The sequence below is a fragment of the Bos javanicus genome, chromosome 14 (assembly GCF_032452875.1).
Source record: "Bos javanicus breed banteng chromosome 14, ARS-OSU_banteng_1.0, whole genome shotgun sequence".
Lineage (NCBI taxonomy): Eukaryota > Metazoa > Chordata > Mammalia > Artiodactyla > Bovidae > Bos > Bos javanicus.
This window is the reverse complement of record NC_083881.1, coordinates 34,022,550-34,038,867: the sequence shown is the minus strand read 5'-3', so window position 1 is coordinate 34,038,867 and position 16,318 is coordinate 34,022,550. Positions and strand designations below refer to the sequence as shown.

Below are 16,318 nucleotides of genomic sequence, written 5' to 3'. Positions count from 1 at the left end.
TAAAGAATAGATCAGTGTGTAGGTCAAATGCTCACTGTTGTTTACTAGGCAAGATCACGTCCCTGGACACTAGCACCATGCGGGCAGCCATGAAGCCAGGCTGGGAGGACCTGGTGAGGAGGTGCATCCAGAAGTTCCACGCACAGCACGAGGGGGAGTCTGTGTCTTACGCAAAGAGGCATCATCACGAAGGTAACGATCTCTCAGTGATACTTCTCTTGAAGTTCATCTTGCTGATGAGCACTCTCTCTGCAACAGTGATTCCTGAACCCACCCTGGGGGCTTAGATCTGGTGACTCTTGCCCAGGACTGTCGCCATCTGAAGGGGAATTGAATAGGAGGAACTGTAGGGTTAAGAGCGTGATGAAGGAAGTCAAATTGAAGATGATAACCTCTCACAAAGGCAGATGAAAGGGAATGAGATCATTTTCTTCAATGCTCTGGCTTTTAGACATGTAAGACGGTGCTCTCAGGTCCCCTCTAATAGCCAAAAAGAAAAAACCACCTGAATCATAAGGATACTGTGAAAATAAGAATGAAAGGAAATTTGCAAGAACAGGTGAATTCCTGGTAGAGGTGACAGTGGGATCCTGAGGCCCACTGCCGCCACCACCTTCCAGATGAAGTCTAAAAAGAGACGTCGCTTCTAGAAAGAGATGAAGTCACTTGTCTGGGGTCATACAGTTGGTTAATAGGACACCTGGAGCTCAGCCCACAATGTCAGAGTCGTCTTTCAGTAATAACAGCAGCTCTCTCTGAGCTCCTGGTCTCTGCCCTGGCATTGGCCCCCTTCCTGTGGGCCGCTTGATCCCCACGGTCCACCCAGGGACGTGGGTGTTTGCCTCCCACGCTGTCGATGGGGAACTGATGCAGGTGACACGGACCCAGGAGCCTTTGATTAGAAAGTGTGAGCCCTGGAGGGACCTGAGGGTCGTCCCGGCCATCGCTCCACCTCACTACTTCCACTGCTGTTCTGCAGCGTCACTTTTTCTCAGGTGCATTCTGGTCTTTTGCTAAATTGGCGAGAAGAAAGGAAAAAAACATCCTTTCTTTAGTGCTTATTAAGGACTCCATCGGGGAGGGAGATACTTTTCACTTCCACCCTTCTGACCCTTCTCTCGTGGGCCCCGCGTGTCCTGGTTGGGGCACTTGGTTACCAGCATGGATTCCATCAGAGCCACGCTGCCTTTGAGGTACGGGGCCCTGTGCTTTGTAACTGAGTTTGGCAAATTGTCTCCAAATTTGCAGAAAATTTTATAACTCAGTATTGAAAATGCAGTTTTAGTTTGTCATCTTCCATCTAAGGTGCATCCATGACTGTTGTTGCTGTTCACTTGCTAAGTCACGTCCGACTCAGATCTCACGAACAGCAGGACACTAGCCTGCCCTGTCCTGCACTATCTCCTGGAGTTTGCTCAGACTTTTGTCCGTTGAGTCAGTGATGCCATCCAGCCATCTCATCCTCTGTCGCCCCTTTCTCCTCCTGCCCTCAATCTTTCCCAGCATCAGGGTCTTTTCTAATGAGTCGGCTCTATGCATCAGGTGGCCAAAAAGTTTTGGAGCTTCAGCTTCAGCATCAGTCCTTCCAGTGAATATTCAGGACTGATTTCCTTTAGGATTGACTGGTTGAATCTCCTTGCAGTCCGAGGGACTCTCAAGAGTCTTCTCCAGCACCACAGTTTGAAACTCTGGCATTTATCAATAGTGTTTGTATGTTAAAAAGTTTATGCTTTTAAGATTGCTTATGAAAAAATACAAGTCATGGTAAATAACCTGTATTTTTTTTTCATCCTGTTTATCCTTTTTATCTTCTTCATCCACATTTCTTAGAAATAAGCACTAAATCCAACCATTTGTGTCTTCCAGCATTTTTCTTTAAGTGCGAAAGAAAAAGAGAAAATAAAGATGCCACATTTGACAGAAATAAATAACTTACCTGCCATTTCACTAGATCTGGTTTAAAATAAAAAAAAACAGTAACAAAGAATAAGAAATCCCCCAGCAACCGTGTTCAGGGTCCTTGGGCTCTGAGTAGCAATGCCCCATGTTTAATCCTGTGGCTTCCTGAACTCCTTACACAAGGGTTTACACATATGTACTAGGCACAGCGCTAGGTTTAAACAGAGGGGACCCACTGAAAGGAAACTCTACCATGTATAAAATGCATTTCATCCAAGTGTATGAAATAAGTTGGATTGCAGGTAATCATTAGTATTGAATAAAAATCTACCAGAAGACTTTGTTTACATGGAGGAGCTTCCTGAATGTGTTCAGGGGCTTGCTGACACAAATCTGCTCAGTGGAAGTTCTTGATGTAGACGAATGGTAATGGAAAATCTCAAAGGATCACTGCCAAGGTCGGATAAAATTCTGAAATTATAAGCCACTGGAAATACGAATCCTATTATAAAAATGGTATTCCTGCTGCCGTTGGCTGGCATACTGAGTATGGAAAGCCAGATGCGCATATGTACAGTAATTTGTTTCCAGTACTGCCACTTCAGAGGAATCATGCAACAGTTGGTAGCAGAAAGTGATACCTAAATACTCTGTGTCCCTACCTGGAACTGAGCAGGGGGTTTACCAGGGAAATTGCTCAAAGTGAAATTTTACCAACAAGTCTGAATCTTCATTGTATGTCAGTACCTGCTCGTGTGTGTGTGTGTGTGTGTGTGTGTGTGTGTTTCGGTAATTTCGTGGAATGATGAATGTACTTGGTCACTTTGGGACTGACTATTCCACCCACAAAATTTGTGCTGAGGATTATGTGGTAAAAAATGGCAGTCGTCTTAAAATGGTTTAGGAGGTAAGGTAACTAAACCATGTGGCTGAATCAAATGTTCTTTTTTTTAATATGCAGTATTTGACAGCTTTAAAATGCAGTTGTTTTAAAGATAAATATGAAATTTCGAGAGAAATTATTTTAGCTTAGTGTTATATTTTCTGCTGTAGTCCTGAAAATGGAAATAACTGATGTCATTATCCAGATGTTAAACCAATTCCGTGTCACTCAGAGTTGTGCTTTTATTATTTCCGTTTTCTATTTAGCCTTCTTTTTTCTCTGAAAAGATCCCTGTGGTTGTTTATGTTTTACTTCCTGTTGCCCTGACCACAGAAATAATATGTCTTACACACTGAGAAACAAAATTGGAGAATGGTACTATGATATAATGGATTAAATAGTTTGTAACTTCAAGATGAATATTCAGAGGCTATATTCAGTGTCATAAGTTTTACATAATATTTACTATTGTATTAAAGAGAAATTAAAGGCACATTGTACCCTTTAGAGGTAATCCTGTTTATAACACCATATTACTTCCTAACGTTTCAGACAAATCATTGCAAAACTTTTTTTGAGCTAATAAATTGTTTATACTCTATCTCACCATGATACTGAAGATTTTTAAAAGAATATGGTTGGGGAATCAAAACTTCATTTCGAGGGAAGAAATCCCAGTGTACTGAAATTATTGGCATCTTGAGAGGAAAATAAATATGCTTTTAAAAATGGATAATGGATAATGTTCTGTCATAAAGTATTACTTACAACTCTCTTCAGCCTGCTGGGAGGAAGATATTAAACTTAACCAAGTTGATTACTGTTATCATGTCTGGTCCCACCCCCGCCCCCAGTTTTGTTTCTAACCATGCATTCTGCTTCCTTGCTCGCCTGCAGTGCTGAGACAGGGATTGGCATTCAGTCAGATCTACCGTTTTTCCTTGTCTGACGGCACCCTTGTGGCCGCGCAAACGAAGAGCAAGCTCATCCGATCTCAGACTACTAACGAACCTCAGCTCGTGATATCTTTGCATGTGCTGCACAGGTAAGCCTCGTTCTGACACACCATCTCCCCCGCCCAGCTCAGGAGGCCAAGTTCTGAAAGCAGATTTTATCCCAGAGCTTGTCTGCTTGGGTAGACATTTCTGTTGACCAACCCCAGTCATGTAAATATAAATTGATTTGTTATTGGGACTTCCCTGGTGGTCCAGTGGTTTAAGACTTCCAGTGCAAGGGGTAGGGATAGTTCAGTCCCTGTTTAGGAAACTAAGATCCCCCATGCCTCATGGCTGAAAAACCAAAACGGAAGCGGAAATAATGTTGTAGCAAATCCAATAAAGACTTTTAAAATGGTTCACATCAACAAAAAAAGAAAGAGAAAAGTAAACTGTTGGCTAAAAGAAGACAACTTCTGACACTGAAATTCAAATTAAGGCTGCACTTTGAACTTTGGCCTTAAGACTAATACATTTTATTTTATTTATTTATTTATTTAATTTTCTTGGCCGAGCCATGCAGCTTGTGGGATCTTAGTTCCCTGACCAGGGATTGAACCTAGGCCCTCACCAGTGAATACTTGGGAGGCCTAACGACTGGACCACCAGGGAATTCCCAATACTAGAGAATTTTAAAACCTAACTAGAAGGACACAAGCTCACACTTACTGACTGCCTGTCACATCAGAGGAGGAAAATAGATCACTTCCCAGCAGTGACACATCCTGGGCAGGAATTCAGAATGACTTCTGCTCCCATGTGTTTAGATTTGAAACTTTCAAATATACATATACTTATAAAGGAGTATTTTAGATTGTTATTCTCAGCTTTAAATTAACCTTTTGCATTAGACTTTAAATTGAAAGGTAGTAAACATTTCCCCAAAAAATAAAAGTGAGGAAAATTGAATGTTGATTTTTAAAGTAAATATCATAAACCATCTTGTTTTAGAGCACAAATTTAGGGAAATGATTGCATTTCAAGTTATGTAAATATTTATGTGTGTGCTGTATAAAACTTTATGAGTTACTATCAGCAGATATAAAGTTGCTCTAGAGTTCCCTTTTATTACACTTCTCAATTATGTATTTTGTTATTTAGAAATTAAAATCAAGCGGCCCTGTTTGCCAACTCTTAATAAATCCGACCTCAAAACAATCTGAAAGTGATTACAGATGGGCCAGATTGCTCCCCCCTAACTGAAAGCTGATGTTTGATAATTTGTGAAACCTGTTTTGTTTGGATTTGTGAATGCATTTGGTAACTCACGAGTGACTGCCAAGCTGTAAATTAAAGCTCACAGGGCTTGGAAAATTGTCCAGCTTAGAAAGCTGCCCTGAGTGCAGGAGTGGAGTGGGGAAAGCTGCCCTGAGTGCAGGAGTGGAGTGGGGTGGCCTGCGAGTTAGGGACTAAGATCCCAGAGTAAGGGTGATCTGCAGCTCCTCGCATATGGTCTGAGAGGCGCTCACTTGGCCTTCTAGGGGAACCCAGGCAGGGGACTTGTTAGACAGGTAACCGAATTCCCAACACTTTGGGTAACTTTGTTGGCTCGAAAACTTGGAGAGTTTCGAATAGTTGTGGCGGGTTTTTTTTTTCCTCTTAAGGTTTACTATTCATCTTGAGCCAAGTAGCCCACATCAAGCTCCAGGCTCACAGATGGGTCTCTTGTTAGGAATTGTAATCTCTGGCAAATAATTGAAGACAGCTATGCTTGCTTGGGTCATTTCTTTCAGACAGTACAAGCTCCCAGTTATTCATGATAACATACCGGTTAATGAGCAAGGTATAGTATGTAACTGGAACCCTGCTAATGTCTTGTCTAGCAAATACGATGTCAACATGGTAGTAGTCAAATTTAAACACAAACTCCCTCTGTAAAACCACAGACGTCTTAATGAATGGACTGGAAAACATCCCTCTTGGTCCTAAATGCTGCATGTTCAATCTTGCCCATAATTGCAGATGGTTTCATCAAAGTATTATCTTTCTTTTCCTTCCATGTCATCCGTTCTTTTAAAGAAATGAAGCAATCTCATCTTTGAAAATTAATAACAACTTGCTCAGTATCTTCCCTTTCATCTTATATGTCTTTCCTCATCTTACAGAGAGCAGAATGTATGTGTAATGAATCCGGATCTGACTGGACAAGCGATGGGGAAGCCACTGAATCCAATTAGCTCTAGCAGCCCTGCCCACCCGGCCATGTGCAGTGGGAACCCTGGTCAGGATATGACCCTCAGTAGCAATATAAACTTCCCCATGAACGGCCCAAAAGAACAGATGGGCATGCCCATGGGCAGGTTCGGTGGTTCCGGGGGAATGAACCACGTGTCCAGCATGCAAGCAACCACTCCTCAGGGTAGTAACTATGCACTCAAAATGAACAGCCCCTCACAAAGCAGCCCAGGCCTGAATCCGGGACAGCCCAGCTCCATGCTCTCGCCAAGGCATCGCATGAGCCCCGGGGTGGCCGGAAGCCCTCGAATCCCTCCCAGTCAGTTCTCCCCCGCAGGAAGCTTGCATTCCCCCGTGGGAGTTTGCAGCAGCACAGGAAATAGCCATAGCTACACCAACAGTTCCCTCAACGCGCTGCAGGCCCTCAGCGAGGGGCACGGGGTCTCGTTGGGGTCATCGTTGGCCTCCCCAGACCTCAAAATGGGCAATCTGCAAAACTCCCCAGTGAATATGAATCCCCCCCAGCTCAGCAAGATGGGGAGCTTAGACTCCAAAGACTGTTTTGGACTTTACGGGGAGCCTCCAGAAGGGCCAGCTGGGCCAGCGGAGAGCAGCTGCCACCCTGGGGAGCAGAAGGATCCCAGCGAGGCTGGCCTGCCTCCAGCTGGGAGCAATGAGAGACCCGACGGGCAGAGCCGACTCCTCGACAACAAGGGGCAGACCAAACTCCTGCAGCTGCTGACCACCAAATCCGACCAGATAGAGCCCTCGCCGCTGCCCAGCTCTCTGTCAGACACCAACAAGGACTCCACAGGCAGCTTGCCCGGCCCCGGGTCGACGCATGGGACTTCGCTCAAGGAGAAGCATAAGATTTTGCACAGACTCCTGCAGGACAGCAGCTCCCCTGTGGACTTGGCAAAGCTGACAGCAGAAGCCACGGGCAAGGAGCTGAGCCAGGAGGCCAGCAGCACAGCTCCTGGGTCCGAGGCGACCATCAAGCAGGAGCCAGTGAGCCCCAAGAAGAAAGAGAATGCACTACTTCGCTATCTGCTCGATAAAGACGATACTAAAGATATCGGTTTACCAGAAATCACCCCCAAACTTGAGCGACTGGACAGTAAGACGGACCCTGCCAGCAACACGAAATTAATAGCTTTGAAAACTGAGAAGGAGGAGATGAGCTTCGAGCCCAGTGACCAGGTAAGGTTTGTTGAGTGTTCTCCCAAGGGTACTAATTCATAGCCATCAAGGATTTCTCCACAAGGGGCCTGCTGAGGCCTCAGGGGACCTGATGAAAATAAGCCTCCTCCTTGGTGGTTCTTGCTTTGAGACAGAGGTAATTCTCACTGAGGTCGTGAGTTCCAAACACTCTTGCCTAACAAAGAATGGAGTCGTTGTTCAGTCGCTAAAAGTCATGTCCAGTGCTTGAGACCCCACGGACTGCAGCACGCCAGGCTTCCCTGTCCTTCACTATCTCGCAGAGTTTGCTCAAACTCATGTCCATTGAGTCATGATGCCATCCAACCATCTCATCCTCTTCTGCCCCCTTCTCCTCCTGTCCTCAGTCTTTCCCAGCATCAGAGTCTTTCCAGTGAGTCAGCTCTTCCCATCAGGTGGCCAAAGTCTTGGAGCTTGAGCTTCAGCATCAGTCCTTCCAGTTAATATCTGGGGTTGATTTCCCTTAGGATTGACTGGTTTGATCTCCCTGCAGTCCAAGAGACTCTTCAAGAGTTCTCCAGCACCATAATTCAAAAGCATCAATTCTTTGGTGGTCCCTCTTTATGGCCCACCTCTCACATCTATACGTGACTACTGGAAAACCCATAGCTTTGACTATAGGGACCTTTGCTGGCAGAGAATAGAGCAGATGCTGACTTTTATTTTGTGAAGGGCCAAATGGTAATATTTCTTGCCACACACTCTGTAACACAGCTGTTCAGCTCTGCCACCGGAGGGCTACAAAAGCAATCCTAGATGCTAGGGGAACAAGTAAGCCTGCTGTGTTTCAGTCGAACTTTATCGACAGGCACTGATGCTTGAATTTTACACAATTTTCATGTGTCACAAGATATTCTTCTTTTGAAGTTTTTTTCAATTATTAATAACTGTCAATCCCTTCTTAGCTCATGGGCCATACAGAAACAGGTAGCTTTTCACACACAGGGCAGCTGGGCTTTACCAACCCCTGGTATCAGAAGACATCTCACTTGGAAACAATCACTTCCTCGAAAGTGGGTTGGGTCAGAGTAGACTTTAGTAAATGATTTCTTACTTACCTTTCTCTCTTTTTAAGATCAGAGTCTGGCTGGTTTTCAAACTTAATGAAAGTCATTCTGCCTCTCTTTATTCTCAGCCAGGACTTATGCTTGATGCTGAAGAATTTCTTAGGCCATCAGTAAAAACTTATTTAAGGGGAAATAAAGAGGAGAGGAGAGGTAGAATTGGCCTGGGTCTTGGTATAATTGAGCCACCAAATATCAAACATAAGTGCAAAACTGAAATAATAGGTGGTGCTATCTGTTGTTCTTACTTGAAAAATGAATTCCCTGAAAAGAAAAAAGTCCAGGATAGCTAAAATAATATTCGAAGTCATCCTTGATGACATGCTGAGGTAGTGACATCACAGGGAAAACGCCAACAGTCTAATATTTTTGTTTATGTTAAAAAAATGAGCCATTACTGACAATAATGGCTGGGCATAAGGGGCTTTCTGGGGAATCAGCAACTGGCTGGGTTCACGATGTCAGGAGCACTGCCTTCAGTCGTGGTGGGTGCGAAGTGAAGAAGCTGCCCGAACCTCTTGACTTAAAGTGGTTCACTGACTTGGCCTTGGAACTTGTTTTGCAAGTGGACACTTTAGGTGTCGCTGTTTCAGGTGTGCACGGGAAGAGGAGAGGTTAGCACCCCTGACCACCCGGGGACCTCCTAGGTGGAGGCTGAGCCTGGGGGCGGCGCTAGGGTGGAGAGGCCTGATGGGCCCCGGCACGGGGCTGGGGCCACACATCCTCTGACAGCCGGGCTCCTTCTGCGTCCTGAGCACAAGCTTTCTGTCCATCTTCCACTCTGATGTCTGGCCCACTACCACCATTCTGTGAGGGCTTTGTGCCATTCAGGAGGGAAACAGCGTCATGGTATAAACACCTTTGGTGATGAATCCTTAAACTTAGCTGTTGGTGCAGAGCTCTCAACACCGGCTACTCTGTGATGCTGTGAGATCATTACATGGGGACTCAGCAGAAACTTAATAACCATATCTTGAATACAGTGTCGTGTAAAACCACACTGACAGCTGCAGACGTTTTAATCTTTTGAGGTTTACTAGATTAGAATACACAGGGCTAGTGGCAGTTCAGAGTGGCAGGCACAGATACTGTCACTCAGGCTTCTTGACACACGCTAGAGGGCAAGATGGTGACTCACGAGGTCCACCTTGGCTTAGTGGCTAAGTGGTTGGTCCCTCCCTCCCGGAACAGTTTATTTCTATCCCTAGACTGAGGCCCTAGGGACTTAAAGGGTATGGAAAGGGGGGCGCTGTTTGGCATTTTTATATTTAGCTATGTGATTACATTAGCTTCATACAAAAAACTAACAAAGGAGAAGGTTTTTTTAAGTCCTTGAGTCACTTGCAGTTTCTAATTGGTATTTATAAGAACGTTTTTAAAATCAAAACTGTCTCACTTTGGGAATTTAAAGCACAGAGTATTATCTGCACAAATCTGTCATTTTGAATGGACACATACAGGCATACACACAGACGTACACACAGTATTTTTTTCTTAATGAAACCCAGTTCCTGGTTTTACCTTCTATCCATTCCCATTTAAAACTCCACCCCAAAAATACTGCTTCAGAGCAATTTTAACATCAAAAACGTTGCAGCTTGAAAAGAAAGGTTACCACAGGAAGTATGCATTACCTAAATTTAGATCAAAGTTAGAATGACTGACTTTAAGGGAAAAAAAAGAAACAGGGATTCTTTCACTCCCCTCCCTCCTTCACTTTTCCCAAATACAGATTGATTCTATCTCCCGTTGACTTCTAGGCACATTTTATCTAAGACTTTTCTTTCATTTCAAGGGAACACAACACATTTTTATTTAGTAAGATAAACTGCTAGCGAGCCTGAACTGCACAGTTAACTTTCTTGTTATTTTGACTCAGAAAAGAACTATTATCGAGTGTGTGTTTAACCTATCACTAACTTATTAAGGGCAGGAAGTACTTCAATGGCGCTGTTATACTGAAAATAGCATTCTTCACTGGGTAGAGTATTTAAACAACGTTTGTTTCTACAGTGTTTCATAACCAACAGGAAACAATGACAGAGAAATTTCCAATATGTTCACTGACTTAAGTTATATACTTATTTACACAAGGGAGCATGTGTAAAGGATACTAACTAAATGGTACTCTTAGGCTTTCTTAATGCTTCTGGGCCACTTATGATGAGGGTTTAGAAATAGTCTGTAGAGAATTTCTTCTTGCTATTTGGCTCCATTAGAAGAGCAAACCATGTTTTAAACTGGTAGTGGCCTGAAAATTTCCCTCCAAACATGGTAGAACTGTGTTACCATTTTTTAAAGCAATTTTCTCTTAGGCAAACGTAAAATTACTAGTTTTTAAAAAATTTTTTGAAACATTGTTTTGTAGTTTATTTGAATACACGTCATTAAAATACATATGTTCTTTCTATTTCCTTCAGGGAACAAATTGATTTGACACATGAAAAATTCATAAAACCAGGAAAATGAAAAATTACAGAAATCAAGTCCAATTTTCATTTTGTAGAACTTTTACAAAAATCTTTCTGACTCATTTTCTGCCTGAAATAGTTTAAACCAGCTCTTCAAATTGATGTGGCTAATTTGAGCGTTCGAAGAGATGCCTAAGCAAAACTTTGAAGTATCTTGGCAAAGCGTTTTAAAGGAAGGCATTAATCTTTTTGTCTTGTGAAGAAATCATGCCTAAGAAAGGAACTAGAAGAACTTTTGATGAGAATTAAAGCTTACAAAAACTTGAGGGAAGAAATGTTTGATCAGAAACTTAGCGTGATCAAATCTACCCCTTCTAGAACTTCCATGACTGCAGAAGAAAATGCCTATAGATGTCAAAGTTTATTGCTAGGCAGCCCAAGGCATATAGATACTCTCCTTGAAGAAGAAAATTTCTTGAAGTAAATTTAAAACAGATTAATTTAAATGTGTACTCCAAAAATAGAGAAGAAATAAACATAGGCAAAGCAATATTAACTCTAGTAGGGAAATTTTCATAATGCATTTTTCTAATGGTGAGCTGAATAAAAATTAGCAGATTATTTGAAATAAAGAACCAAAAACTTGGTTGAAACCATCCAATACAAAAACCAATGTATTTTAATGTGTGTGTGTGTGGAGAAAGAGATTAATTTTAGCCTTATTTTCAACTCATTATATATATTAAACCCAAGAGTAAATCACAATGAAAAACCACAAGTCCTGTCATTAGAACTCTTTGAAACTATGATAGTTATTTTTCTATTCAAGATGGTTTTAAGTGTCATTTTATCTGAGTGAAAAGAGTAAAGGTAAAAGAGAAAGGTAGGAGTCTAGATCCAGACTATCAATCAGTATTGTAAAAGCTTTCTTTTACACACATCTGGGATTGGGAGCAAATATAAGGGCATTCATTGAGGAAATTAATATACTGTATTTTTATCATCATTTGTATAAATCTGTATTGAGTGTTTCTCATTCAAGGCATCTGCAAAGATTTCTCAAGAAATTACTTATTACTTCTAATGACCCACCCTCTCACTGCGCCACCCACAATTTTAAAATACTCCACACAGATCAGACTGTAGTAGGGAAACTCTCTAATAAACTTCAGTTTATTAGAACCTCTTTCTTACGTCCATAGCTATTTTCAAGACCAACTATAAGGATATTTGTCAATTTTTATAAAACTTTTTTTCTGAGAAATTATAGGAACTTTGTGAGAAAATTGAGTTGATTCTGGGAAGTTTTTTAATTACAGGTTTAAATGGCTGAGGGAACCGTGTTGGCTGAGTGTCCATTGCCGTGTTCCGGGCACTGTCCTCAGAGGGCGTTAGATGTTGATACTGTACTCCTGTTTGTACCTTACATGTTCAGCAAAACATGATAAAGATGGCTTTCCAACAGAGTCACTTTACACATACATTTAACTTTCACAGAATTGTCCATACAGATTCAGGAAAAAAAAGAATAGGTATCTATTAAATGCTTAAGTTGTGTGAGCAGTTTTGCCCACCATTCAACAGACTTGACTCTGTTTTGGTTTGGTTTGGTTTGGTTTGGTTTTGGTTCCCTTGAAGCGCCGACGGTGTGAAAATGCAGCTACAGGCTTTTCCAGCGCAGAATGGTTCCCTCGTGGACTTCAGCAGTTCGGAGTAAAGCCAGAGAGGCAGTGTGCGCTGTCACTCGCTGGCCGTGTTGCCCGTGGGTGGGGGACATACAGTACGCTTCCTTCCTGAGCAGCTCTGAGGATCACTTTGTCTGTGTCTGCCCATACTATAGCATTCTAACTTTAGAACCTAACCCTTACCTAAGATGGAGCTCTCCCAAATTTGATCCCTGCCTCTTTTGTAAGAAACAGATGGCCAAACTAACTAGAAAATGGTCTTATAATTGCTCTAACAGTACATTAGAAATTTCCTGGAAAATGGATCACCAAGTTCTTGCTAAGCTAGTTGACTCTGAAACAAAGAGTCCAATAAAATATCACTTCATTGTATCCTTTCTTACTTGAGAAATTGTGTCCAGTAAAAAGACTTCCTAGATAGATATTACATTTGCCATAAATTGCAAAAAACTTAGTCCAGCTTCTCGTGTGTAGAATAAAACTATAAGCCATTCCGCTTTAAGTAAATTATATCATTTGAATTGCTAGTGTTAGACAAAAGGGTTAGTCATGGTCAAGGATTGAAAGTCCATCAGTGACTTTGGGGAAGTTACCTAACTTGTGTTTTTCCACCTACACATCAGGAAAATCATTCTTACCACTCTCTCCACTAGGAAATAATCTTGGGGTTTAACTTAGCCATTTTCTTGCATGGTTGGCACCATCGGATTTTAAATACTTGGCACCCAGATAGGTTCTACTTGAAAGAACATAAATTCAGTTGAGGTCTCGGGAAGAAAAGCACTAGCTGTGAAATAGGGGTGCTGCATACCATATTATTTTAATGTTGATAATTGAAATTATTTCAGGAAAGGGAAAAGTCATAAGAAACATGTTTGTAGCTTCTGTAAAGTCAAATTAATAGATGCAGTGATTGGAAATGACCTCCTGCCTCCCTGCATTTGTCCCCTAAGCTGATGAGGACTGAGAAAACCAGTGTCATTTGAAACTGAAAGTGTAAGCAGTAAAAAAAAAAATAACACCACTCAAATGGAAAAGACGGGGCTGAGCGGTTCAGGGCTACTTCAAGCTCATTGTGCATTTTACCTCTTGCTCTTAAAAAAAAAAAAAGAAAAAGGAAAGAAAAACAAAGTTCTAAAGGGAAATGACCATTTACTAAATACTGATTTCGTGTAAACTTGGATCATACTTTCCACCCGTTTTTTGTTGTTGTTATTTCTTCAAGCGAGTTAACCACTAAACCTGGGCCTAGACTGTAAATCCTAGTACACACGTGGTTAATTAGAAATACTCATACTCATGATTAATTGAATTATTAGCATAAAATAAAGGGGAATTTATAAATTGCCATTGAATCCCAGTGCTGAAAGAGAGCTTTCTTTCTAATTCAGTCTTCTCTTTTTACCAAGGAGGAAATTAAGGGGCAGGAGATTAAATTATTTGTCCTTTGTCAGTTTAATTTTTTTGTTGTTGTTGTTAAAGATGATCAATAAACAGTGAGGCCCAAGGTTCGCATGTGTCCGCATCTCATTTGGCTCTGGTTCCTTGTACCCTTTAGGCTGCAATTGCGCATGGGCCTGCGGCGCCCACTCTTAGTGTAGGACTGGATAAACTCTTCTGTTTGTTAACTGCAGCCTGGCAGTGAGCTGGACAACTTGGAGGAGATTTTGGATGATTTGCAGAATAGTCAATTACCGCAGCTTTTCCCGGACACGCGGCCAGGCGCCCCTGCTGGATCAGTTGACAAGCAAGCCATCATCAATGACCTCATGCAACTCACGGCTGAAAGCAGTCCCGTGACACCTGTCGGAGCCCAGAAAACAGCAATGCGAATCCCACAGAGCAGTGAGTATGGGGTGTTGACGGTTATGCCAAGAAATTCCCATGTAATCACCATCAGAAACAGGGATTACTGAAATCTGATGCAAACAGCTTAGTCACTTCACAGTTTCTATGGTCAAATAGCACCATCTACTGTCCCAGCCCTTCAAAACAGTAGTCAGAGTGGATTCTAGTCAACGTGGCCTTTCTGCAGGCGCTTGTGGTTGATAGAGTCAGCACAGAGTGAGACTGGCCTGCGTAGATAAAAGTTCTTTGGATGATTGTCATACTTCGCTTCATGTCGGTTACTGCCTTCAGAAATGGAGTTTAAAATAGATTTTATGTGTTTTAATACATGACTAAACACTTAGAAAGTTATGCTGACTTTTTAGGAATAATACACTCACTCATAAAAATTTCTTAACCAGAATTGTAAATCTTTATACATGAAAGGGCTATACACATTAAAAATATCTTGTCCTATCTCTTTGGAATCCTCATATAAATATCAGTTTTACATGGAAATTTATCATAGAAATGATTTCTAAATGCATCTTAACTTGTGTGATATAAAGCTAGAAGACCTTAGACTATTTTATAAGATACAGTCTGTATCGCTTTTTCTTTTTTTCCATCCTTCACAGCTTGCAGGATCTCAGTTTCCCAACCAGAGGTTGAATCCTGGCCATAGCAGTGAAAGCCCCTTTCCTAAACACCAGGCCACCAGGGAATTCCCTTTTATTTTATGTTTTTGTAGGTTTAAGATGAAGTCTTTCTTCACTTAGTGAAGTGTGTGAACACTTACTTGGTTTACAAACTTTATAATTCCCTAAAGTTATCCAGTTGCTTTTAGGAGAAGGAAATATCTTTCCTGAACGAGGGATATATCTTATAGACAGACAGAGAACCTCTTTAGTGCTCGGATGATGAACATAATGATTTTTCCCTCTTCAAATACAGTTTGACCCAAAGCTTAGCTGCAGCTGCTGCTAAGTTGCTTCAGTCGTGACCAACTCTGTGCAACCCCATAGACGGCAGCCCACCAGGCTCCGCCATCCCTGGGATTCTCCAGGCAAGAACACTGGAGTGGGTTGCCATTTCCTTCTCCAATGCATGAAAGTGAAAAGTGAAAGTGAAGTTGCTCAGTCATGTCTGACTCTCCGCGACCCCATGGACTGCAGCCTACCAGGCTCCTCCGTCCTTGGGATTCTTCAGGCAAGAGTACTGGAGTGGGTTGCCATTGCCTTCTCCACAAAGCTTAGCATCTGTTCTCAAAGCAGAAATGGCAACCATCAACCAAATTACAATGTATATTTGATTAGTAGATCTTTTCTTAAAGTGATTCCTGGTCTTCCTGAAAAGGGTAAAACAAAACAGAGTTTATGCTGGTTATGTGTTAGACCTGCCAGTTTGTTTGGGAATGGAAGGTTGCTTATGGCCCATGAGAGATCACAAAGTCAGAGAGTTGAGACATGAATAAGAAACACTCTACCAAGCCTATGCTTAAGACCCAGAGGAGTTACTGAAGGGCTGTGTGGAAACTCATGGGTTCTCCCCTTTCTGTACCTCCTGGTGGTGTTCAGACTATTGAATAGCATCCAGGTAGCTAAACCTGAGAAAGTCAGATTAAGTATATCCATAATTTTCATTCCAAATGATAATTCTTCTAAATAGTTTATTTCTCTTACTGATTGTTAAGGACGTTAGTATGTTTTAAATGTTCTGTTTCATACTGTTTATATAATTCAAAGAAAATAAACTGCTTGATATTATTTTATATATTTGCTCTATGAATTGCAATCTACAATATCTTTGTTTTTGTAAAAACACTTAGCAAATAACTGGTTGTCTGTGTGATAGTATAGTGCGTTGATGTAGTGCTTACTACACAATAAACTCTTATAAACTAATCATAGAATCCATTTCAAATATAAATAAATCTGGAATTTAAAGAATATGTATTTAGAAGATTTAACAGGCCTTTAGAAGATTTGACAGGGCCTGAGAGCTTTAATACTGACTTTCGGTACCAGAGTTCACACTTAAAGACTTCTAACTTTCAATGAGAGTAGACATTTTTAGCCTAATTCTCTTCCTAGGAAAATCCAGTTAAAATATGACAGTCTCAGTCCAAACCACATGTGTCCAAGTTTGGTGCATTTGGAGA

At 41.6% G+C, this 16,318-nt stretch overlaps 1 protein-coding gene across 12 annotated transcripts in view; it reads left to right on the top strand.

Moving 5' to 3' along the window:
• Nucleotides 1–16,318, top strand: part of NCOA2 (nuclear receptor coactivator 2) — a 286,593-nt gene that overhangs the window by 236,976 nt on the left and 33,299 nt on the right. For all 12 annotated transcript variants that reach the window (XM_061438955.1, XM_061438945.1, XM_061438950.1 and 9 more), the window contains 4 exons: nucleotides 49–192; nucleotides 3,680–3,827; nucleotides 5,883–7,152; nucleotides 13,965–14,175. In XM_061438955.1, the coding sequence (XP_061294939.1) occupies nucleotides 49–192; nucleotides 3,680–3,827; nucleotides 5,883–7,152; nucleotides 13,965–14,175 (1,773 nt within the window). The remainder of the gene's footprint in view (nucleotides 1–48; nucleotides 193–3,679; nucleotides 3,828–5,882; nucleotides 7,153–13,964; nucleotides 14,176–16,318) is intronic.